Raw genomic sequence first — 23274 nt, 5'->3', positions numbered from 1 at the left:
TGTGTGTGTGTGTGTGTGTGTGTGTGTGTTAGTGTATACCACATGTGTACAATGACCTTGGAAGGCAGAAGAGGATGTTGGGTCATCTGCAAGAGTAGGAGGCTCCCTTACTGCTGATCCATCTTTCCAGCTCTCTCTCTCTCTCTTCTTTCTCCTTCTTTTCTTTTCTTTCTTTGGAATAGAATCTCACTATGTAGCTCTGGCTCTCCTGAAACTCACTACATAGACCAGGCTGGCCTTGAACTCACAGATATCCACTTGCTTCTGCCTCTCAAGTGCTGAAGTTAAAAGCGTATGCCAAAAAGAATAAAAAAAAATAAAATAAATAAAAGTGTATGCTACTGCACTTAGGAGGCAGAGACAGGGATCTCTGTGAATTTGAGGCCAGCCTGGTCTACAAAGACAGTTCAGGACAACCAGGGCTATACAGAGAAACCCTGTCTCGAAAAACCAAAAAGAAAAAGAATAAAAAAAGTGTATGCCACCATGCCTGGCCTCACACATCTCACACACTTTTTTCCCAGTGTTTTTTCATTTTTTTTTTTTACCACCCCACACCCTCCTTTTCAGTTACTTTTCTGTATACTGAAGTTAAAGACTTTCTGCTTGGGCATTTATGGATATGCTGGAGTGGAGGGGAGATGCTGGCTTTATGCAGACAACATGGAGATGCATCCCACGGGAGACTAGATCTATAGTTTTGTGGCAGTTGAGGAAAGGGAAAACTTGGGAGCTGTGGCAGTCTAGACAGGAGCAAATACACAGCAGTGACAGAGAATCTCTGCACATTTTCCACCAGTATTCGTTTGTATGAAATAAAACGCACAGATAACTTGTACTGGCTGCTGCTTTGTTGCTGTGGTAAAACACTGTGAGCAAGGCACCATACAGAGGGAAGGGCGCATACTTCCTGAGGGACAAGAGCCTATCATGCCAGGGACTTGTGGCAGCAGGTGGCAGACATGACAGCAGGGACAGCTGAGCGCTCACATCCAGATATGACCAAGAGGCAGGAGGCAGAGACCTAATGCAAAACTTTTAATACCTCAAAGCCCGCCCTCAGTGGCACACTTCATCCAGCAAGGCCACACCTCCTAACCCTCTCCAAACAGCCACCACCCTGGGACCCAGTATTCAAAAGCCTGAGATGTAGAGGGGACATTTCGTTCAAACCACATCTCTCAAAGAGTGCTCTTGCTAGAGGTTCATTTGGCTTTCCCATTATTTTCATGGAAATGTTTGTAATTTGTCCAATATACTTTTCTTATAAACCAAATCAAATAAAAATATAATGGCAGGCAGATCTCTGTGAGATCAAGGCCAGCCTACAGAGTCCAGGACAGCCAAGGCTGATACACAGAGAAACCCTGTCTCAAAAAACAAAACAAAACAAAAATTTACTGTGGCTGGAGAGATGGCTCAGAGGTTAAGAGCACCAGCTGTTCTTCCAAAGGTCCTGAGTTAAATTCCTAGCAACCACACGGTGGCTCATAACCATCTACAAGATCTGGTGCCCTCTTCTGGTGTGGAGGTATGCATGCAGGCAGAATACTGTATAAATAATAAATAAATCAATCTTGAAAAAATATAATTTACTTCTAATACTTAAAAATGTTAGGAGGCCCGGTGTGGTGGCGCATGCCTTTAATCCCAGCACTTGGAAGGCAGAGGCAGGTAGATCTCTGTGAGTTCAAGGCCAACCTGGTCTACAAAGTGAGTCTAGGACAGCCAAGGCTACACAGAGAAACTCTGTCTCAAAACAAACAAAAATAAAAAATGAAAATGTCAGGAGAAAACACAAATAGCCAAAATACTAAGAATGTACATTTATATAATTCCTGATTGTGCAATGGTTCTTCTTGCTATAGGTAGTTTATTGTATATTTGTGTAATAATATAAATGTATATGTAAAAAATAAAAAATGTTAAAAAAGATGGCTGACTTAATTGGTCAAGTACAAAACTGAGGAGCTGTATTTGATCCCTAGCACCCAGGTAAAAACAAAAACAAAAACACTGGATGGAGCAATGTAACACCTACAATCTCAGTACTTGGGGACAAAAGTTTGGCAGATCCCTAGGGCTTGCTGGCTAGTCAGTCAAATCAAATTGGGTGAGCTTCAAGCTCAGTAAGAGTACCTGCCTCAAAATCTAAGGTGGAAAGCAATCAAGAAAGACACCCGATGCCAACTCCTCTACACACATACCCCAAAGAGAGACAACAACTGGGAAAAGGCAGGAGAAATAGGTGTGTTCTCTTTATTTCTCTTTGGTTTCATAACACAAAAGACATGCAGTCTATAAATAAAAAGTTTCCTGTGAAGAGGGACAGCATTCCTACTTATTTCCATCCTTTGTTCCATCAGGAGGCTGGTCTTCAGCTGTCTTCGGCTTGTCATGAAACCCAGAAGAGAGCCAAGACTAAGAAGAGAAAGGACAGTGGCCAGATCCCATGGCCCACCAAGTGGCCTCTGACCTATCTCCTGGTTACATTCCTTCCACAATGTCCTTGGGTGATGTCTGTTTTCCCATGATCCTACTGTTCCAACACTAAAGAGTCAGACCAGCCATCTGCCCTCAGACAGGGGAGTATGAAAATGTTCCTGTTTGCTCAAATGTGCTCAGAACCCAAATCAAAACACTGGCTTGATGTGTCTTGGAAACACTGTCTCTGTGTAAGCTCTACACGAGGAGGTGGGGGTGGACTCAGGAAGGCTAATCCGACAGCAGCAGGCCAGGGGAAGATGATGTATCATCTCTAGTGATGCAGTCTGCTAGCGTCGTAAGGACCAGGAGGCCCACCTGGGAGCCCACTGACGGGGTCTCAGCACCTTCATGGTCGGGGCTGGGCAGTACATTCACGGAAGGGCTTAAGAAGACGAGCACGGATATACCATACCCCTCCTAACAGGACTAACAGGAAACCAAGACCCATAGTGCCCCGGAGTCTACCTCAGCTGGCCAACTGAGGGGCAGGGAGAAATGCTGGCGCTCCACGGGGAGCCTAGTTAAAATTTATCAGTATCAGATTGTTCCGTCTTTTAGAATAAAAACATTATTTTCAAGTGCTTATAGCAGAGGCCCAGCTCTTCAGCTGCAGGGAACGGAAGCCCTTCCTTCTGGATCCATGGCAATTACACACCCTGGTCACCCTGAGGGTCTGGGGCGAGGGATGCCCCCAGGCTTCACACGGTGCCTCTCTGAGCCGGCTTCCAGGCCGCTCCAGGCAGGCAGCAAAGGGAAAGAAGCCAATCAGGTGGAGAGCAGGACCCCAAGACCCAGTTTGGGGCTAAAAATAATTATACCTTTTTAGTCTCTACTGGGAGAATCTTAGAAAACCAGATTTTGGCAGCAGCAGTTGGAGGTCAGGCCCACTGCCCAGTGCACTGGAAACAGAAAATCTCCACCTGGGTCCTTCTGTGCTGTGTCAGGACCCATCAGAGCAAGGAGCATGCATGGCCTCTCTTCATGAGGTCATTTGCCAAGATTAGAGAAAGAAATATAAAATCTCTTCTTTGCAGCAGCAACAGACATGTTTTAGTCTTTAGGCCTTTACATCATGGAGCCAGCGACGTTTGAATGCAAAGGCCCGTCTTGCTGGTCACTCTGCCAAGGGCTGGAGGGAAGGGGGACCGTCAGGGTTGGCGAGTGGATGGAAAAGCAGGGGAACGGCAGGGCAGAGGAGTCACCTGACCAGGCTAGCCCATGGCTGGTGGGAACAAGGCCCTGGTTAGGTCCCAGAGCTACCGATGGTCAGTGGGCTCTGGAAGTGTCACAATGAGGGTTATTTAAGGATGGCAGACGGGTGAGATGGCCAGACATGCTGTTTCCTGCCGGCCAGAGAGGGAAGGGATGTGAGTGGGAGTGGGGCTCTGGAAGAGCGCTAAGCGGCAGTGGGATGTACCCATGGGGGCGACAGACAGCTGGGAGCTCCGGTAGAGACGACTGGCAGTAATTCAGCCTCTGATGGTGAGTGAGGAGACGAACCCCATGAGCACCTTGCTACAGGTCCAGTCAAGAATGTCCTGATTTCAGACACACTGGGGCTCAGAGGGAACCCCAACTGCTTTAGGAGGACTCGGGACCCTGGGACTCGAATGTGGGAGTGGATAACACTGTTGTCATGTTTGATGGTTTTCCATTTGAATGTGCATTTGCTTTTAGTGTCATTTATGTTTTCTTCCTGTGGAAAATGTTCACTTAAAAATGTCTTTTCCTTCCAGTTTTTCTCGAACATTTTCTTGTTGCCGTTTCCTCCCATTTCTCTCAAGCATCTCTATTCTCCTTGTTTCTCCAGGACAAGCGGAGAAAGACCTCACTGAATTCCCAAAAAACAACCAGGCACGGTGAAGTCTTCTGTCCTCCCTGCTTGCTGGAGGCAGGGACAAAGTCCTCTGTGCGAAGGAAAAGCCGTGTGCGCACGCGCACTACCACAGGCAGTCGGAACACCAGGGGCTCCCTTCTCTCCTGGCTTTACCCTACACTTCCCAATAGGCTTGGACACTGCTGCTCCTCGTGGCAAATGGGCCACAACAAGGCTGCAGACAAGCAGGGAAGGAGGAGCGTCGGCTGGAAGGCCTCCTGCGCATGGGCACTCACAGCGCTCTGGCAAGTGGGAGCTGGGCCAGCCTGTGTGCGCACGCAAGCACGCACGCACGCACGCACGCACGCACGCACGCACGCACGCACGCACGGGCCAGCAAAGCACTCCCGCCTTACCGGCTGTGGGACCCAGAGGGACGCCTGTCTTGTGCTGTGCACCTTGATAACCTAAGGTCACAAGGGCAGCACAGCGAGGGAAGACTTAAGCACCTGGAATAACTGTCCCTCTGGCAGGCTCACATTTCACCCCGTCTTCTGGTCCACCACTGCCTCTTCCGAGAGGACTTTCCCCTGGAAGGAAGCGCCTATGCTTGTACCAGATCCCTAACCCACCGCATCCCATCCTCTCGTTAGATGGTGAGCAGAGGGATGCAGCCCACACCAACCCCTCCCTCATGGCACGCCATGGGGGCCATAAATGTCCAGCGGTCCGTCTCTGGGTCGTACATCTCCACCGAGCTTAGGTTTGACTGTCCATCGTAACCCCCCACGGCATAGAGGCGCCCACAGCTGGCCACGAGGGAGACCCGACTCCGGCGTGTGTGCATGGGCACTATGAGGCACCACTGGTCTGCCACAGAGTTATACATCTCAGCAATGCTGAGGAAACCAGAGCCATCGTAGCCCCCACACACAAACATCTTGCTTCCCAGGGAGGCAGCACCGTGTCGGCAGCGCTTGTTGAGCATGCTGGCTGCTGGGTGCCAGGTGGCCGTGTGGTGGTTGTAGTGTTCCACCTGCAGCAGGGAGAGAGGCGCAGGTACGACACGGTTAGAGCCAAGGCCTGGTCCATGGGTGACCCTGCAGGGCACAGAAGCTGACACGGTGGCAGACTGGGCGGGAGAGGGAGCTCAGTTAGCACGTGCCCTAGCTCTGAAGCCATCTCTTCATATCTGCTCATATCTGCGTACCTGTTGCTCTTCTACTAGGCTGATGCCTTCTGGGCACATGCAAGGAAATGAAGAGAAGATTTTCTCAAGGAAGGGCTTCTGGGTGATGGCGGGGCTGGAAGGAGAGTACTGTCTCATGCAACTGTCACAAGCATTTTCTGTCTCAGTACTCACTAAGCACCACTGCATGGCTGCTGACTTTTTTTTTGAGACAGGGTTTCCCTGTGTAGCCCTGGCTGTCCTAGACTCGCTTTGTAGACCAGGCTGGCCTCGAATTCACAGAGGTCCACCTGCCTCTGCCTTCCCAGGTGCTGGCAACACAGGTGTGCACCACCATGCCCAGCTGGATGCTGAGTCTTTTAAAAGAATAACTGCTGGGCGTGGTGGTGCTCGCCCTTAATCCCAGCACTTGGGAAGCAGAGGCAGGCGGATCGATGTGGGTTTGAGGCCAGCCTGGTCTACAAAGTGAGTCCAGGACAGCCAATGCTACACAGAGAGACCCTGTCTCGAAAACCAAAACGAAAAGAATAACCGTAGCTTCCAGCAGAGTGTGCAGAAGAACACAGTAGCTGGTATTCGCTCCTCACATGATGATGGGCTTGCTCTGGAGAGGGCTGTTGCAGGCTTTCCTAGCAGCCCGTGGACACCGGATGGGCCAAGTTCAGGATGACTACACCCTCCACTTCCTTGTGTACATGGGCTCTCTAGATGCTGTAGGACACAGGCTGAAATCTCAGTAGATAACCTTAACCCAGTAATGGCAGGGTTAAAACTTTTTTGTTTGTATGGTGCTGGGGTACTGAGCCCAGGGCCCTGTGCGTGCTAGACAAGCAATATACGAGTGGGCTACACTCTCAGCCCAGGGCTGAATTAAAAACAAAACAAAAACCAAGGATGGAAGAAGTCACCCGGGAGGGGTCAGACTCACACTGCTGAAGATCTGCAGGCCGTCGTGACCACCCGACACGTATATCCTGCCCTCGAAGACTGTAACCCCAGCAGCGCTGCGGTTTGAGCTCATTGGAGTCACTACTGTCCACCTGCAGAGACAGTGGAGACAGGAGGAGGCGTGAGATTCAGAGTTGATGACCTCCCAAGACAGCTTAGCCAGCTTCAGGCGAATTTTTCTACTTCCTCTAGTGTCCTGATAGTTTATCACTTCTCTTATCGCCTCTGCTGCTGCCTCTCGACCGAGCCTCAGATCCACAGCCAGTCACCATGGCATACAAAATCAGCACATCTCAAACAAGGCCTGTCAGCACACCTGCAACTGCTCTGCCTTCCTCGGCCACCTAGCTACTCTACTTATAAAACTTGAGTGAGTGGGGCTGGAGAGATGGCTCAGAGGTTAAGAGCACTGGCTGCTCTTCCAGAGGTCCTGAGTTTAATTCCCAGAAATCACATGGTGGCTCACAAGCATCTATAATGTGATCTGATGCCCTCTTCTGGCCTACATCGTACATGCAGGCAGAACAATGTATAATAATAATAAAAAAATAAATCTTAAAACAAACAAACAACCCACTTGAATGAATGGTTCCTTTGGCTTCTGCCTCTCTCAGCATTCTTGTGGTCTACAAATACTAGTTGGCTTATTTCCTGGTCACTACTAGTTCCCATCCTAATACCACTTGCCTAGCTCCGGCCTCCCACCTGGACCATTGCAATGGTGGTCTTATTTATAGGCTAGCTTTACCATAATCCCACATAGGCAGCAGTTATACTGTGGCCCTGAGGTGGAGACTCACTGCCTTAGAGAAGGCAGTGCACAAGTACTTCATGTAGGTTTTGTTTTGCTGGGTTTTCAAGACAGGGTTTCTCTGTATAGCCCTGGTTGTCCTAGAATTCACTTTGTAGACCTGGCTGGCCTCGAATCCTCTGCCTCTGCCTGCCAAGTGCCAGGATTAAAGGCATATGTCACAATGTCCATCTCTGTTTGTGTTTTTGAGACAGGGTCTCACTCAGGTTGGCTTTGAAGTGGAGGCAATCCTCCTGTCTTAGCTCTCAAGCTCTGAGATGACAGGATGAGCTACCATGCCCAGCTCTTGGTGTACTTCTTTATCATGTGGTTTTTATCCACCAAGAAATACCCACACCATACAGTGGGGAATTTCTTTTTTCTTTTGTTTTTTGCTTTGTTTTTCGAGACAGGGTCTCTCTGTGTTAGCCTTGGCTGTCCTGGACTCAATTTGAAGACCAGGCTGGCCTCGAACCCACAGAGATCCTCCTGCCTCTGCCTCCCAAGTGCTGGGATTAAAGTCGTGAGCCCACCACGCCTAATGGGAATTTCCCCCCACCGATACCCCCAGACAGGGTTTCTCTGTGTAGCCTTGACTGTCCTAGACTAGCTTTGTAGACCAGGCTGGCCTTGAACTCACAGTAATCCCCCTGCCTCTGCCTCCCAAGTGCTGGGATTAAAGGCGTGCGCCACCATACCTGGCTCCAGTGGGAATTTCTTAGTTGAACCCCTCCCTGCCTGCCGTCTCCTTGTCTAGGATAAGCAATTACCACTGTTTAACCTTTTTGAAAAAAGTGTGTGTGTGTGCGCGCGCATACACATGTGTGAAAGTGCACATAGAACCAGATGGCTATTATCCTCAGCACCGTGTCCACCTCCTTTCCTTGAGACAGGGCACCTCATTGGCCTGGAGCTCATCTATCAGGCTAGACTGGCTGGCCTCCTGTCTCTACCTTCTCATACAGGATTGCGAACAGGAGCCACCACGCCTGGCACAACTCATGCTTGCAAGGCAAATGCTTTCTAAACTGAGCCATCCTCCTGCAGCCTCACTGTCCATCCTTGTTGCATCTCACCTTGTACCCCTGCCCTAGGGAGAGGAGTGTTCCCCACTCTGCACCTAGAGATCCAGACACAGGCCTCCAGGGAAAGGGATGACAATGCACTCACGGCCTGCCAAACTGAGCACTGGGAGGACCAGCCTCCTTCCTGCTGGATGATAACCACAGTCAGTTGTTAGGCAACGGGACATTGGCTTTAGAGCATCCTGATAGGCCTGTTCAGCCATCTGCCCACGTTGTATTATCTAAGATGAGGGATTCAAACACTAGCATGAGCAATCCAGCCTAACATTGCCAATGTTTTCTAGTGTTCCACAAGGGCATCCTACAAGATTGCAATGGGTGTCACAGAAAACGTAGGTTTAAACAGGATTCCTCGCTGCCAGATTTTCTAGAGCATTTGCAATGTCACATGTTCAATGGAAAGACAAGGACTCTGAGGGAACAGATATCAACACTCCCCGAGCTTTTCTGACCATACGCTTTCTTGCTTCTGCATTGGCCTCACTGCCTTGGAGCATACTGTCCACGCTGCTCCTCACTCCTGAGCTTGCACTTACATCACAACAGAACGACTTAACTAAGACACACACCAATAAATAAGTGTTTTGGAGCATCGCCACCATTTGCTTGTTTGTTTGTCTGAAATGGGTTCACAAGGCCTTGAACTCCCAAGCCTCCTCCCTCCACTTCAAGTGGAAGTGTTGGCATGGACCACCATGCCTGGCTTTAGCTCTTTTGAAACTTAACCAAAAGATTTATTTAACCAAGAATTTTTGTTTTTCTTTTTCGAGACAAGGTTTCTCTGTGTAGCCCTGGCTATCCTGGACTCAGTTTATAGAACAGGCTGGCCTCGAACTCACGGAGATCTCCCTGTCTCTGTCTCCTGAGTGCTGAGATTAAAGGCGTGCTCCACTATGCCCAGTTAGTTTTGTTTGTTTGAGACAAGGTCTCATTTTGTAGCCCAGTCTGGCCTAGAATGAACTCTGTAGACCAGGCTGACTTTGGAGTCACAGAGATGCACTTGTTTCTGCCTTCAAGTGGAAGGATAAAGGTGTATACCACCACGTCTGGCCTTTAACCAGAGATGTTAAAATCTATGACACACAAGTATTGTTAAAGTTCCTCTCTGCCCGGAAGAAGCTTCAAGCTGGGTGCTCCAGTGTGTCTCTGAGGCTGAGGTGGGATACTGGAGTCCTTGAGTTGGTGACCTCTTCTCCCACAAAGCAAAGCAAAAGTAAACAAAAGGTGGTGGTGGTGGGAGTGAGGAGCCTGACAAGCACACAGCCTGATCGTGGGGGAAAGCTTAGCTGAGGCCCATGGTTTATGTCCGTAGTTCCGGCACTCGGGAGGGAGGCTGAGGCCGAGGACTGCTGCGTCTCCATCTCAGAAAAGCCGAACCAAACAAACTCAGCTTAAGGAGCAAGCTGTAGCTCTAAGGTCTGTACTGGGACCGAAGTCACCCTTACTTGTCTGTCTCGGGTGAGTAGGTCTCCACAGAGTTGAGGGAGGAGTTGCCATCGTAGCCTCCACAGACGTAGATCTGTCCATCCAGCACGACGGTCCCCATGGCACTGAAACAGACAGAATGGTCATCCCAGCAGCCTGTCACACGCATGAAGAAATGAATCTGTCAACTGTCTTTTTCTAGAATAGACCCAGCCCCAGGAGCACACCCAGCAGAGGGCTGAGAACTAAGAAGCTGCTTGTGGGTCCTCGGCACCCCAGGACAAGCTACCTCCCTTTCAGGCACTTAGTCCTTGACACGCTCACCTCATGTCTGATGGTTTCATGTACTTTTTGTTTAGGTAGCTGAAGCTGACTCTGAACTCCTAACCCTCCTATCTTGTTTCCCAGCTGCTGAGATTTCAGGTGTGCACCACAGCAACTAGCCTGGTTTATTCCGGACTGTTTTTGGGTAGAGAGATGGCTCAGAGGTTAACAGCACTGATTGTTCTTCCAGAGGACTGGGTTCAGTTCCCAGCCCCACACAGTGGCTAACAACCATCTGTAACTCTAGTTTCAGGGATCTGATGCTTTCTTCTGGCCTCCTCAAGTACCAGGTGGGTATATGGTGCACAGAAATAGATGCAGGCAAGCATCCATACACATAAAAATAAGCAATACAAAGTAAAGTGCTGGGATTAAAGGTGTGCATCACCATTGCATGGCAAAAAAATGACAAATTTGTTAGGCACTGATACCCTTCTAGACATGGACATGAAACACACACGAAGTAACCATATTTCCCTTTTCTTGGTAATGCCGGGAATTGAACCTAGGGCTGTACACTTGCTAGAGCAGGCATCCTACCACTGAGCTACAGCCTTAGTCCCAAACACAAGGCAGTTGAGTCGGGAGTTGATTAACGACATGACAACGAGTCAAAAGGTGCTCCCAAACTATTAGCTATAGTCAAAGAAGAGGTAAAGAAAGCACAGAGAGAAGGGAAGGTGCCGACTAGTGTGGGCTGGAACAATCTGGTACAGCCCTGTAAGAAGGTGGCCTGCAAGACAGAAACAAGATGGAAAGAGAGCAGAAAGGAAGCTGCCACTCACTGGCAGGATGGAGAGCTATGTGGGATGTCAGAACAGACGTGACTAAGAACATTTTAAAGTAACCTGTAATTTAAAAGGGACAAATGGAAGTGGGCCCACGTTGCTAATACCAAGGCATTAACCACAGCGAGGGAGAGGAACACCCAGAGAACTTTCCTCCCAAATAACACACCAAACCCATGGCCATCAACGCAGAGAGTCTCCCAGAGGAGACACACAAGCCATGGAAGTAAAAGCCGCCTGTGTGGGGGGGATGTGGGAGAATGAGCCCCTTGTTCACAAAACACTGCAAAATATCCAAGGGCAGAGGGGAACTCAGCAGGGTGGGGGAGGAAGGAGATGCTCTGAGAGCATCCTCGGAAGAAGCACATCCTTGCACACACTGTTTCTTCCAAAAGGCACAAGCACAGATGCTCTGTGCCTCTGGTGTCTGTGCTGCAGGGCAGATTCCTCCCAGCCCATGGCCACCTGCTAATACAGCCGAGAAATGTGGAATGTGTCACCTTTATGTGGCAAAGGCCTCTACACTAACTACTTCCTCACCACTAGTGCTACCGTTTAGCCTCTTTCCCCACTTCCCAGTCACATGCTCTTCCAAGTAGAGACCTAGAAGTAAGGCAAGGAGGATGGGTCCGTGAGGAAGAAGTTAGATCACAGACTTATACAGAAAAACCATTAATGAGCAACTGGTTAGTAGGTTTCAAACTATGCTTTGAAAACTGCACATGATTCTCCTCCCTAAAATTGGGCACATGTCATAGAAGGTCAAAACACAGGCAGATCTGTTCTGGTTAGATGTGCAGGGACCCTGGGCTTCTTTCTGTCCCAGTCCCTATGAGGAGAGCCAAAAGAGCAACATTTGCAACTGTTCATCTGCTGCGGCCGGATGGGACCCAAGAGTGGAAGAACCTGTCCAGTGACACCCTGTAAATGGCACGGGCCCTCCTGCCACTGCAGCGCATGCCTGGTGTAAGGGACTGTGCTGCCTGTCACCTCTGGGCTAAGAAGGCAAAACACGGGCACTACTGTGATGTCTTTTAATTATACCTTCTCACGCCGGGAACGTGAGCGGGCAACGTGGTGGGGGACACAGATAGCTAGACCGTGCTTGGCGATGTATGAGTTCGGTCCACCCTGAGAGTGTGCTCACATCTGGGAATGTGTGTGACATCACCTAGTTCACGCACCTCCAGGGCAGTGAGAGCGTACGCACAGCAAGAGGAAGAAGGCACAAAGGAAACCTCCCTGGGTTTCCTCCAGTACTAGTGAGGTTAAATCTCCTCAGCCTCAGGTTTCAACTTTAATCCCATCTCTTCCCTGGGGTCTTCCAGATGCTCCAGTCCAGTTCCTCGCCCTCCTGGAATCTTCCATAACACACATTTTCAGTCCTTAGCTGGCACTTACATAACAACACAACTTCCACATGTCCATGTCTTGGCTCCCCAAGTTCCTCAAAGGACAAGGCAGGTATTTTATGCTTAAGCGGATGGGGGCTTGCTCCCAGGAGGTGCTGGCAGTGGCTGGCCTGGCAGCAGGACTTCCCCAGGCCAAGACTTGCACTTTACTTTATTATGAGCCCCTACGTGGGGCTCCCCAGATGCTCAGTGTGTGTGTTCAGCCTGCATGTGGCTTCCAGAATACCTTCGCTTGCTATTCATGCTCCCCACTCTGGTCCATGTGTCCGTCTCAGGATTGTAGGCCTCCACGGTGCTCAGCCGCAGCTGACCGTCGTATCCGCCGATAGCGTAGAGAAGCCCGTTCACCACAGCCACTCCCACGCGGCTGCGGGCCGTTGTCATGGGATGGCACTTTTCCCAGCGATTGGCGATGGGGTCGAACACTTCCACCACATTCAGGGAATCACCTGCATAAAAATTTGCTACTCAAATTAAAACAAATGAGACCACTTGTTTAGATCACAGCTGCTGGGTATTGACTTTATGGGACATTGGACTCCCTTCTATTAACTCTTCCCAGTGGGCCCACTAAGGACTCTAGCTATGGTAAAGATGTTAAACATTTGCTTTTTCGTGAGAGTAGTTTTCAGTTATATCAGGTAAGCCTCTTGCTTGAAATCGACATTAAAGGCAAACACATAGATGTTTGGCCAGCGCAGGAAGCATGCGCAGAGAGGAGGGCATGGGTCCTCATGCTAACTGCCACTTACTCTAAGCTGCTTTGTGTCCACATCTGATTTCGAATGTGAAATTAAAGGCTAACAGAGTTGCCATGAGGATCAAATGACATTATGGACACAGCACCTAGCATGGCTCTAGAATATACTCAGAACTCAGTGAGCAGTAGTCACAGTGACCAGGAATGATGACTTGAACGCTTTCATCCTCCTCAGATTATGATTAGTTAAGCAAACAATTCCTTCCCGGAGCCCCGGTGGGCCAAGCACTTGCTATGCTTTTGCGCTTGTTACTCAAGACTCACCTTTTCTAGGTCATACTGTTGCCAAGCAGGAGGCTGCTGGCTACCGTTCCTAACCTTAACTGAAACAGAACTGAACTTCCCTGACCCTCTTAGGAGGCTTTCCTAGAAATGTGACTGTATAGAATACAGAGCTACTTTAAGGAAAAGAAAAAAAAAAGAGGGTAAAGGGCTGGAGAGATGGCTCAGCAGTTAAGAGCACTGACTGTTCTTCCAGAGGTCATGAGTTCAGTTCCCAGCAACCACATGGTGATTCACAGCCTTCTATAATGTGATCTGATGCCCTCTTCTGGCATACAGATGTACATGCAGGCAGAGCTCTGTATACGTAATAATAAATAAATAAATCTTTAAGAATACAGAGCTATGCATAATGGTGGGTTTGTGTTGCTTTGTTTCGGAGGCGGAGTCTCGATACCTGAAACCCAAGAGCCTCTGCCTCACCCTCTGAAGCGCTTGGGATCACAGTGTGTGACCAAGCTGCTGACAATGGGTGGATGTAGGATGTGTTGGGGCTTCCTTCCCGGAGGCAGTAGGAAGAACTAGAAAGAACTACAGACCGGGCTCAGCAGCCTGGGGTACTGGATTATCTCAGTCGGCTCCACGCGCAGCTGTGGGCAGCCTCATTGCTGCCCTCGCTCTAGAGCTGAGTGAGCGCCGCGGATAACAACCACCAGGCGGCGGGCCTGCTCAAGCATCAGGAAGAACCCCAGTCCTTGCTCTGACCAAAGGAGAGTGTATACACTGTCCAGGTTCCCTGGGCTTCAAGTTCCCTATTTGTAAATTATGTGGCCTAGGCTGCCCTGGCCTTGGGATCCGTCCAAGTGCTGGGTCAGCAGGTGTGAGTGGTACTGTGCCTGCCCCCACCCCCCATTGCTGTTGACACACACAGCAATCCTCCTGCCTCTCATTATTAGGTACTAAGATTCTAAGTGTGTGCTACACTGCTCAGCTTTGTTCTTTCCTGAGACAGCCTTACTGTGTAACTCAGAGTAGCCTCAAACTCAAAATCCTCTTAGTTCCATGACCCAAGTGCAGGGATTACAGGCATATGTCAGTATCCCTGGACCGTCAAGCCTAATTCTTTAAGAAACCTTTAGCACTGACATCAGTTCATTATTATAAGTACACAGTAAGCTCCTCTCTAGGGCAGGAGACAGAACAGCATAAAGAAGAATTCCAACACCCAGGCTAGCTTGACTGCTTCTGGCAAGGGCTCTCCACAGAGGGGAGCTGCAAGGTACCTGCTGAGTTGAGGCCCCCCACGGCGTAGATGAGCCCAGCGATGGATGTACAGCACCGCGGCCGAGTCCTGAAGGCCGGCAGGTGGGGCCGACGCTCTGGCATGAGGTGATAGTCCTTTGCTTCATCTACCAGGTCCCTGCAATAAGGTACAAGATGCTAAGAGAGGAGGAGAGGAGGTACCCTCCCACCTTGGTCCACATTTACACTTTGAGCCTGGTTCCTCCATATCTCAGTGTAGGCACATCGAGTCTTCTGGAATATCTGGTCTATCAGTGTCTGTCTGTCTGTCTCTCATGCTGGGGATTGAATGTTCTACTACTGAGCTATAGCCCGCACCCTTAGGTGAGGTTCAGTGTCAAAGAACTCAGGTGAGATCAGGGGAATCCACGCAAGGCTACTGAGACACGCTCAAAAGTGAAGGAGCAAAATGAGCAGTGGCCACCTCAGCTAGGATGACAGAGCAACTACCTTCTAACAGGTGTGACTTTGAAAAACAGTGTGGGGGTTAAAATGGAAGTGTTGGGGGCTCACAACCTCCAATCAGTCACCTGTCTCCTGCACTGTGGTAACTGCTGCTAAGTGCTGCAGCCGGATTTCCCACATCCAGCCTGCCTCTCCAGCCCCTCCAAACCACAGACCACTTTGATTTTTCTTTTTTTTTTCTTTTTGGTTTTTCAAGACAGGGTTTTTTCCGTGTAGTGTAAATGGCCCTGGCTGTCCTGGAGACCAGGCTGGCCTCAAACTCACAGAGATCCGCCAGACTCTGCCTCTTGAGTGCTGGGATTAAAGGCATGCGCCACCATGCTTGGCCCACTTTGATTTTTCTTTCTTTCTTCCTTTTTTTTTTTTTTTCCAAGACAAGGTTTCTCTGTGTAGCCTTGGCTGTCCTGGACTCACTTTGTAGACCAGGCTGGCCTCGAACTCACAGGAATCCACCTGCCTCTGTCTCCTAAGTGCTGGGATTAAAGGCATGTGCCACCAACGCCCAGCTCCACTTTGATTTTTCTGAGAACCTTCTTTGATAGCTACTTACTGCAGAGAGAATAGCTCCTATGCCCCAATCTTACCCTTCAGACTGCTTGTCACAGTGTTCCAGCTCCCTCCAGCCACACAGCCCCACTTCCTGACACACTGTCACAAAGCCTGCACCACACCACCGACTTCCCTCTGAACCTGCTGATCCTAACTAGGGGTGAATTAACGCAGAACTGAATGTGTGCAAAAAAATCTTGTCTGCAAAGGTAAAAAAACAAAACAAAAGCCAGCATTGCACTGTGACTGCAACAAGCATCTAAAAAGACAGGCCTTTTCTCTGCTTTAATTGCACAACAACCCAGCTGCCTAACTGTGCTGGTGGCTCTGGCAGAGGCTGCACACACTGGGACACAAGACCTCCCTTTTCCATCACTCACCAGAGGCTAGTGCACTAGTTACTCTTTATTGAAGAAGGCGCGGAGGCCCAGGAAGTTTCATTTGTACAATCAAGTCAGCTGCCAGTATAGGCAAGGTCCAGCCAGGGGCATGCATAGGCAGGACACAAACTCTCAGTGGATGAAGATGAAGAACACACGGATGACTTAGGGAGGAAAAGCCCCCCTGCTCCTACATGGCATCTCTCTCAGCAATGTGTGCGCATCTTATGCAATTTGTGCACCATGAATTAAGACTGACTGCTCCAAATCCTTCCTCCCCTGAGCTAGGACAGTGGTCAACTCTTCTTCTTTGCCCAGACCCCGGGCAGTGTCCTCAGCCACACTTACCTGCATTTGTGGCAGCACCGCACCAGGTCGTCTTGCTGCACTCGGTCTGATAGGAACTGGGGCCGGCAAAGAGGCAGGCGGATATTAGACAGCAGCTCGGGCAGGCACGGTCCCCTCTGCTCCTGGTCATATCTGACCCAGGCCAATGCAGCTTCAAAAACCTATGGGGCAAAGAGCAGATGCTGTCACAGCTGCGCAGAGACCACACTGCTGCCTCCGCAGTCTCCATTCTTCCAGGGCCTACACTGAGACGGGTCCTCAGGTGATTCTGCTTCCCTCCTGCTCCTTTCTGGAATCCATAGCTTTCTTTACACTTCTCCAGCTATGCTCTTAGGTCCAGTTTTGTTTGTTTGTTTGTTTGTTTTTGAGACAGTGTCTTCCATGTAGCCCAGGCTGCCCTACAAGAACTCAAGATCCAAGTGCTGGAATTACAGGCCTGAGACCCAGGCAAGCGCAGGCCCACTCTTTTGTAATGTAAGCCTATGTTACTGTAAAAGCTTCCTGACTTTCATTGTCCTTTCTTTTCTGCATCACAATAAAACGTCTCCTTCTCTTTCTGCATGCTGCTCTTGGACGCCACCAGCTCTACATTTTCTATACCCGGCAGGCCAGGCGGGTTCCTCTGCTTGCACCATCCAACCTCGAATGGCCATTTTTCTCCTTCTTTTCATTTAGGCCTATCCCATTCTCTAAACTCTAGCTCGAGATGTGTGTTCTCCTAGGAGCCTTCCTTAATGCCTCCAACCGCAAGCACATCACCGTCGGAAGCCCCTCGAACCGGCTGCCATTCAGATGACGGACTGTGAGCTGCCCCAGGGCACGCAGGTTACTAAGGAAGCTGGGAGGCAGACACTGGTCTTAGGATGAGGTCCATGCTGCCAAGCTCAGGATCCATTTCCCTACTGGTCACTAATATTCAGGGGTGGGACAGAATATCTTCAGATATTTTTGTGCTAACACCTCAATGGCTGCTTCCTAGTGTTGGGAGCAAGGCCAATCCGAGACTTCGGATTTCTCAGAGGCCCTGATGAAGGGACAAAGGGAAATCTACTTCTGTCCCTGCCCAGGGGCAGACTTGGCAAGGTCCAATATGGGGCTGGGGCCAGGCCAAGGTATTGAGGTTTTGGTTCCTGGGGAATCGACTTTCCCTCTGAAAGACTGTGGTTGTCAGCCCTGAGGCAGCTGTCTCTGAGGTACCCTGTGTTCTCTTGCCAACACTGTCTGATTTAGCCTTCTGCTGACTGTGGCCCATTTCCCCCTGTAAACAATATATAAAATGATATTATTCTTGTTTGTTTGTTTGTTTGTTTGAGACAGGGTTTCTCTGTGTTGCTCTTGCTGTCCTGGAACTCGCTCTGTAGAGCAGGCTGGCCTCGAACTCAGAGATCCACCTGCCTCTGGCTTTCCAGCGCTAAGCTTAAGGCGTGCACCACCACTGCCTGGTAGAACGCTACACTTCTTAATAAATCTGGCATAAGCCATCAGTTTATGTAAAACCTCTGGTCCCAGCTTTCTGTCTTTTTTATTATCTCATCTCCAATCCTCCCCACTTGACACACTCACAGCAGGCCAACTGCCCCTTCCTGCATTGTGTGCGTGTGTGTGTGTGTGTGTGTGTGTGTGTGTGTGTGTATGTGTGTGTGCGTGCCACAGCAACATATGTATGGAGGTCAGAGGACAATCGTCTTCCGCTTGGTTTGAGACAGGGTCTTTGTTTTTGCTAACTGTGCACACCAGAGGAGCTGGGCCACAAGCTTCTCAGGACTTTCTGTCCTGTTTCCCATCTTACAGTAAGAGCACTGGGACTACAGAGGCCACTGGGTACCTAGCTTGATGCAGGCTCTGGGGATTCAAATTCAGGCCCTCACACTAGAAGAACAAGCTCTTCACCCACTGAACCCACTGAGTCATTTCCTTAGTGCAGGCTAGGGCTCTTGGTTGCAACTATCCTAAGTGGCTCAGATTCTGATTGGACTTCTCAATGGATCAAAGGCAGTAGTGATGCCCCAGGTGTTTACTGGACCAAACTTCTTACTCTGTAGTCAATGTCCAGTCACTGGCAACCCTGGCTATTCTGTCCCAACAGCATGCACTGCCCTCCTAAGGCCACTTGCACTACACCCTTATTGATAAGGAAGAACATCCTTTGCTCTTCTCTGGCTGATAATGCTCTGCTTTTTATTTTTTCCTGACCACTCCAAGAAGGTAAGACTTTTACTTCTCTTTACCAATAGCTCTGCTACGCATGACAGTTATAAACAGCATTCAAGAGCATCCCAATATCATAGTAGTGTGTGTGTGTGTGTGTGTGTTTTGAAACAGGGTTTCAGATATGAAGATGACCTTAGAGTTCTAATTCTACTGCCTCCATCTCCCCAGATGTGCACAGCCACATCTTTATGTAGCACAGGGCACTGGACTGAGGGCTTTGCTCGTCGTAGGTGAGCAGTCTACCAGCGGATCTACCAGCGGATCTACCAGCGGATCTACCAGCGGATCTACCAGCGGATCTACAGCCCTAACCCTGACTCCACAGCGTTAAGTCCACCCATGCTTCATTGCCCCTTCCAGCTCTCCCAGCTCAGAAATCATCTCTCACACTGCCCCAGCTCCGTTTCAGCTCTTTGGATCTGATCTAGTTCCTCTCCTCTCTGCTGACCTATGTTCCCGGGGGTTGCTACATGGGTGTCCTCCATTCCTGTGCCAAGCTCCTGCTTCCTTTAATCATGCTTACTTGAAAGAAGAAAAAACTCTAACCTCAAGGCCAGCATTAGCCGGGTGTGGTGGAGCACCCTTTTAATCCCAGCAGAAGCAGGTGGATCTCTGTGAATTCGAGGCCAGCCTGGTCCTGAACAAAGGGCGTTCAGGACAGCCAGAGCTGTTACACAGAGAGACCCTGTCTTGAAAAACCAAACCAAACCAAACCAAAAACAAAAACAAAAAAAAACCCTCCCAAAACCCAAACAAACAAACAAATCCAGCATAAAAAAAGATTTTGTTTGTTTGCTTATTTGTGTGTATGTGTGTCACGTGTCTGTGTGGGTACCATAGGACAGAAGAGGGTGATGGACGGACCTCCTGGAGCTATAGTTAGGTTGTAAGCCATCCAACGGGAGGAAACAAAGCATGGCTCCTCTGGAAGAACAGAAAGTGCTCTTAACCCCTGAATCATCTCTCCAGCCTTCAAAGCCCAGCTCTTCAAATTCAGTGTGCCTTTCACTCTCTACCTGCACCACGATATGATGCCGACAGAGAGCACAGCACAAAGCTAAGAGCTTTACGCTTAAGCCTAATGTCAGGCCCTGCTCCCTGGTAAGCCCTCTCCATCTCCCTATACTGTGCATCTCATACACTTTGTTTTCCCAGATTTCTAACACTCTTCCCCCACGCTCATTCTAGGCTGAGAAGAGAGAAACAAACCAGAGAAGAATGTCAGTAAGAGACGTCTCCTAGCACCTCCCTGCTGTGTGCACACTGGCTCTCCCATCGGCCGCTAGGGATGGAGACGGCTTTTGCTCCTATCTAATACTGCTCGACCCCTGTTGCCTTAGACATTGCGTCTTCTCACTTCAGAACACCGCCCAGCCACCATTTTCTCACTTCCCTGTGTCATCAATTTTCCTCATTCCTCTGGAAAGTCCCATCAACAGCCAGTGATGTATAATTTCTCTTGGACTTAAAAAAAAAAAAAAAACACCACCTCCTCCAAATTCAAGTGTTTGATTTCCAGCTTATAGCAATTTTTTTGTTTTTTCTTAAAATTAATTTATTCTTGTTACATCTCAATGGTTATCCCATCCCTTGTATCCTCCCATTCTTCCCTCTCTCCCATTTTCCCCTTATTCCCCTCCCCTATGACTGTTCCTGAGGGGGATTACCTCCCCCTGTATATGCTCATAGGGTATCAAGTCTCTTCTCGGTAACCTGCTGTCCTTCCTCTGAGTGCCACCAGATCTCCCCCTCCAGGGGACATGGTCAAATGTGAGGCACCAGAATACGTGAGAAAGTCACATCCCACTCTCCACTCAATTGTGGAGACTGTTCTGACCATTGGCTAGATCTGGGTAGGGGTTTAAAGTTTACCGCCTGTATTGTCCTTGGCTGGTGCCTTAGTTTGAGTGGGACCCCTGAGCCCAAATCTGCCTACCATAATGTTCTACTTGTAGGTTTCTAGGATCCTCTGGATCCTTCTACTTTGCTATTCTCCCAAGCTTCTCTCATCCAGAGTCTCAATGGGATGTCTTCCCCTCTGTCCCAGTTTCCTGGTAAGTGAAGGCTTTCGTGGGACATGCCCCTTGGGCTAGTATGCAGATATAAGTGAATATATACCATTTGAGTCTTTCTGCTTCTGGCTTAACTCACTCATTATGATCATTTCTAGCTCATAGCTTATAGCAATTATTATTTCTAATAATAAACATTGGAGGGCTGGAGAGATGGCTCAGTGGTTAAGAGTACTAGCTGCTCTTCCAGAGGGCCTGGGTTCAATTCCCAGCAACCACATGGTGGCTCATAACCATCTATAATGTGATCTGGTGCCCTCTTCTGGCCTGCAGGTGTACATGCAGACAGAGCACTCATAAAATACATACATACATACATACATACATACATACATACATACATACATATTTAAAATATTGGAATTAATCCAAGCTCTAAGAATAAAGGAAACATAGCTGATAAATATACTATTATTTAGATGCTAAAACATAGGAAAGATGTTAGGAAAAATACATGGAACAAAACAAACACCACAATACATAAAAACTATACTCATCATTTGTTGGAAGGAAGGAGGGAGGGAAGGAAGGAAGGAGGGAGGGAGGGAAGGAAGGAAGGAAGGAAGGAAGGAAGGAGGGAGGGAGGGAAGGAAGGAAGGAAGGAAGGAGCGAGCATGCCTTCTGCGTGCTCACCCACCTGCTCCTCTGACTTCACGTTCAGCTCATCCCGAGACACCAGCTCAAGCACGTCTTCCAAGGGCAGGGCCAGGAACTCTTCAGACAGAGACACCTCCACAAAGTGCTGGTGGATGAAGCTGTTGGCTGCATCATACAGCACAGCGCACATCATCGTCTCTGCAAACTGGCGCACGCCCAGGCAATTTTTGGGGTGAAGCCTTTGGCATAAGATGAGAAGAAAGGTTAGAGAAAGGAATCACGTTATCTTCGATCATTCTCAAGATGGTTTTGAGCCTCCCCGGAAACCCTCTGTGGTGTCAGGTATCCCCTCCATGACTCAGCTTCTAAAGGTATTAACTGAAGATGGGCTCGCTTCCTGGGTCATGGTCCTGCCGTGTCAAAGTGGAATGGACTGTCGGGAAGTCCTGTGAGGTAACTATCACACGAGATGACAGTAGAGCATGTACTGGGAAGCCCTGTCACCAACTCAGATGCTGTGGTTTCTGGAGCATCCAGGGCACTATTCCCTGCTAGGGAACAGGAAGAGACACCGCCTTTACATAGGACCAGCACACGCTGAGGCTCGAAGGGTTCAGAACCATTGAAACAACAGCAGCAGCTGCTATTTCTCATTTTAGTGACTAAAATACTTTGCTAAGTGTTTGTTTCATTTTTTATTTTGGTTTGTTGTTGCTGTTTTGGTTTTTGAGACAGGGTTTCTCTGTGAAACAGAGTCCTTTATGTTCCTAGGCCAGGCTGGCCTCAAACTCAGAGAGATCTGTGAGTGTCTGCCTCTGTCCCCTGAGTGCTGGGATTAAAGGCATATGCCAACACACCTGGCCTTTCCTAGGCGTTTTTATACCCCTCCTATAGAGACCACGTCTTTCATTAGCTCCTCCCACAGTATCTTCTTCAATGACAGCACAATTTTGTCTGTAAGGAGACTGGGGATGTGAATGAAGTCACTGCCTGGTTTCACTGATGCATTTGATTTTTGGTCTAGCTGCAGACTGGTGATGAAGCTCACTGGTAGAGCATGTACAAAGCCTTGGGCTCAACTCTCCAGTACTCCACGGGGGAAAATTCCACCAAAAGCAGTCCAGCTCTGGGAGAGGACTTGTAGAAACTCACTCCAGTGTCTAAAAACCAGGTTGCCCATATGGCTCCGGGCTGCAGAAAGGGTCACACCCACACAAGTCAACCTCAACCGCAGCCTCTGGGTGGGAGGAGGCATCAGCCAGTAGAGCCAATAGTCCAGGCAAGCTCAGAACTAGGCTGCCATTGCATCTCTCTGAGCCCTTAGGCCCCAGTTGTTTTCCTCAAGGCACTGGCAACCAAACCTTCAAACAAGGAAGCTCACACATTTGTCCTCAAATGTACACGGAAGAAGGGAGCTAAAAGCCGAGCGTGGTGGTGCACGCCCGTAATCCCAGCACTCGGGAGGCAGAGGCAGGCGGATCACTGTGAGTTCGAGGCCAGCCTGGTCTACAGAGCAAGTCCAGGACAGCCAGGGATACACAGAGAAACCCTGTCTCAAAACAAACAAACAAACAAACAAAAAAAAAACCCACTGAGGACAGACTCAAGGTATCAGGTTTTATGCTTGGGCACTTGTTCCTCAGATGTGGCCCAGACAAGTAAAAACCACACTGGTCTAAATAAAGTAACTGTTTCTCCAGGTGAGAGGCACACATAGTCCCAGCACTGAGGAGGTGGAGGCAGGAGGACTGTTACAAGCTGAAGGCCAGCCTGGGTCACACAGTGAGACCTATCTCAAAAAGAAAAGGAAATAATTGTTCAGCATCTTTGCTGTTGTTTGTTTAAGATAGAGTCTCACTATGTAGCTCTGGCACAGACCTCCAGCTGTGCCTGTCTCCTGGGCGCTGGGACTAAGGGTGTACACCACCATGTCCACCCAGGCATAGTGGCGCATGCCCTTAATCCCAGCACTTGGGAGGCAGAGGCAGGTGGATCTCTGTGGGTTTGAGGCCAGCCTGGTCTACAGAGTGAGTCCAGGACAGCCAGGGCTACAGCTGGAAAAACCCACTGTTTCTGAAGCCATTTTCCAACTCTATAGAAACAA

General features: G+C 49.3%; 1 protein-coding gene across 2 annotated transcripts in view; it reads right to left on the bottom strand.

Moving 5' to 3' along the window:
• Positions 1–2231: 2231 nt before the first annotated feature.
• The window catches only part of KLHL18 (kelch like family member 18), a 47393-nt gene continuing 26350 nt past the window's right edge, over positions 2232–23274 (bottom strand). The window contains exons 4-11 of one of the 2 annotated variants that reach the window (XM_084752678.1): positions 21211–21409; positions 16291–16451; positions 14530–14666; positions 12491–12728; positions 9761–9865; positions 6421–6532; positions 4674–5339; positions 2232–4629 (exon numbers count right to left, since the gene is read on the bottom strand). In XM_084752678.1, coding sequence (XP_084608804.1) covers positions 4953–5339; positions 6421–6532; positions 9761–9865; positions 12491–12728; positions 14530–14666; positions 16291–16451; positions 21211–21409 — 1339 coding nt within the window. In that variant the 3' untranslated portion in view covers positions 2232–4629; positions 4674–4952. The remainder of the gene's footprint in view (positions 4630–4673; positions 5340–6420; positions 6533–9760; positions 9866–12490; positions 12729–14529; positions 14667–16290; positions 16452–21210; positions 21410–23274) is intronic. The other variant, XM_084752679.1, reaches the window with a different exon arrangement.

This window comes from Acomys minous (genome assembly GCF_964271855.1).
Source record: "Acomys minous genome assembly, chromosome: 13".
NCBI lineage: Eukaryota > Metazoa > Chordata > Mammalia > Rodentia > Muridae > Acomys > Acomys minous.
Note: the sequence above shows the minus strand (reverse complement) of the source record. Positions and strands in the feature narration are given on the sequence as shown.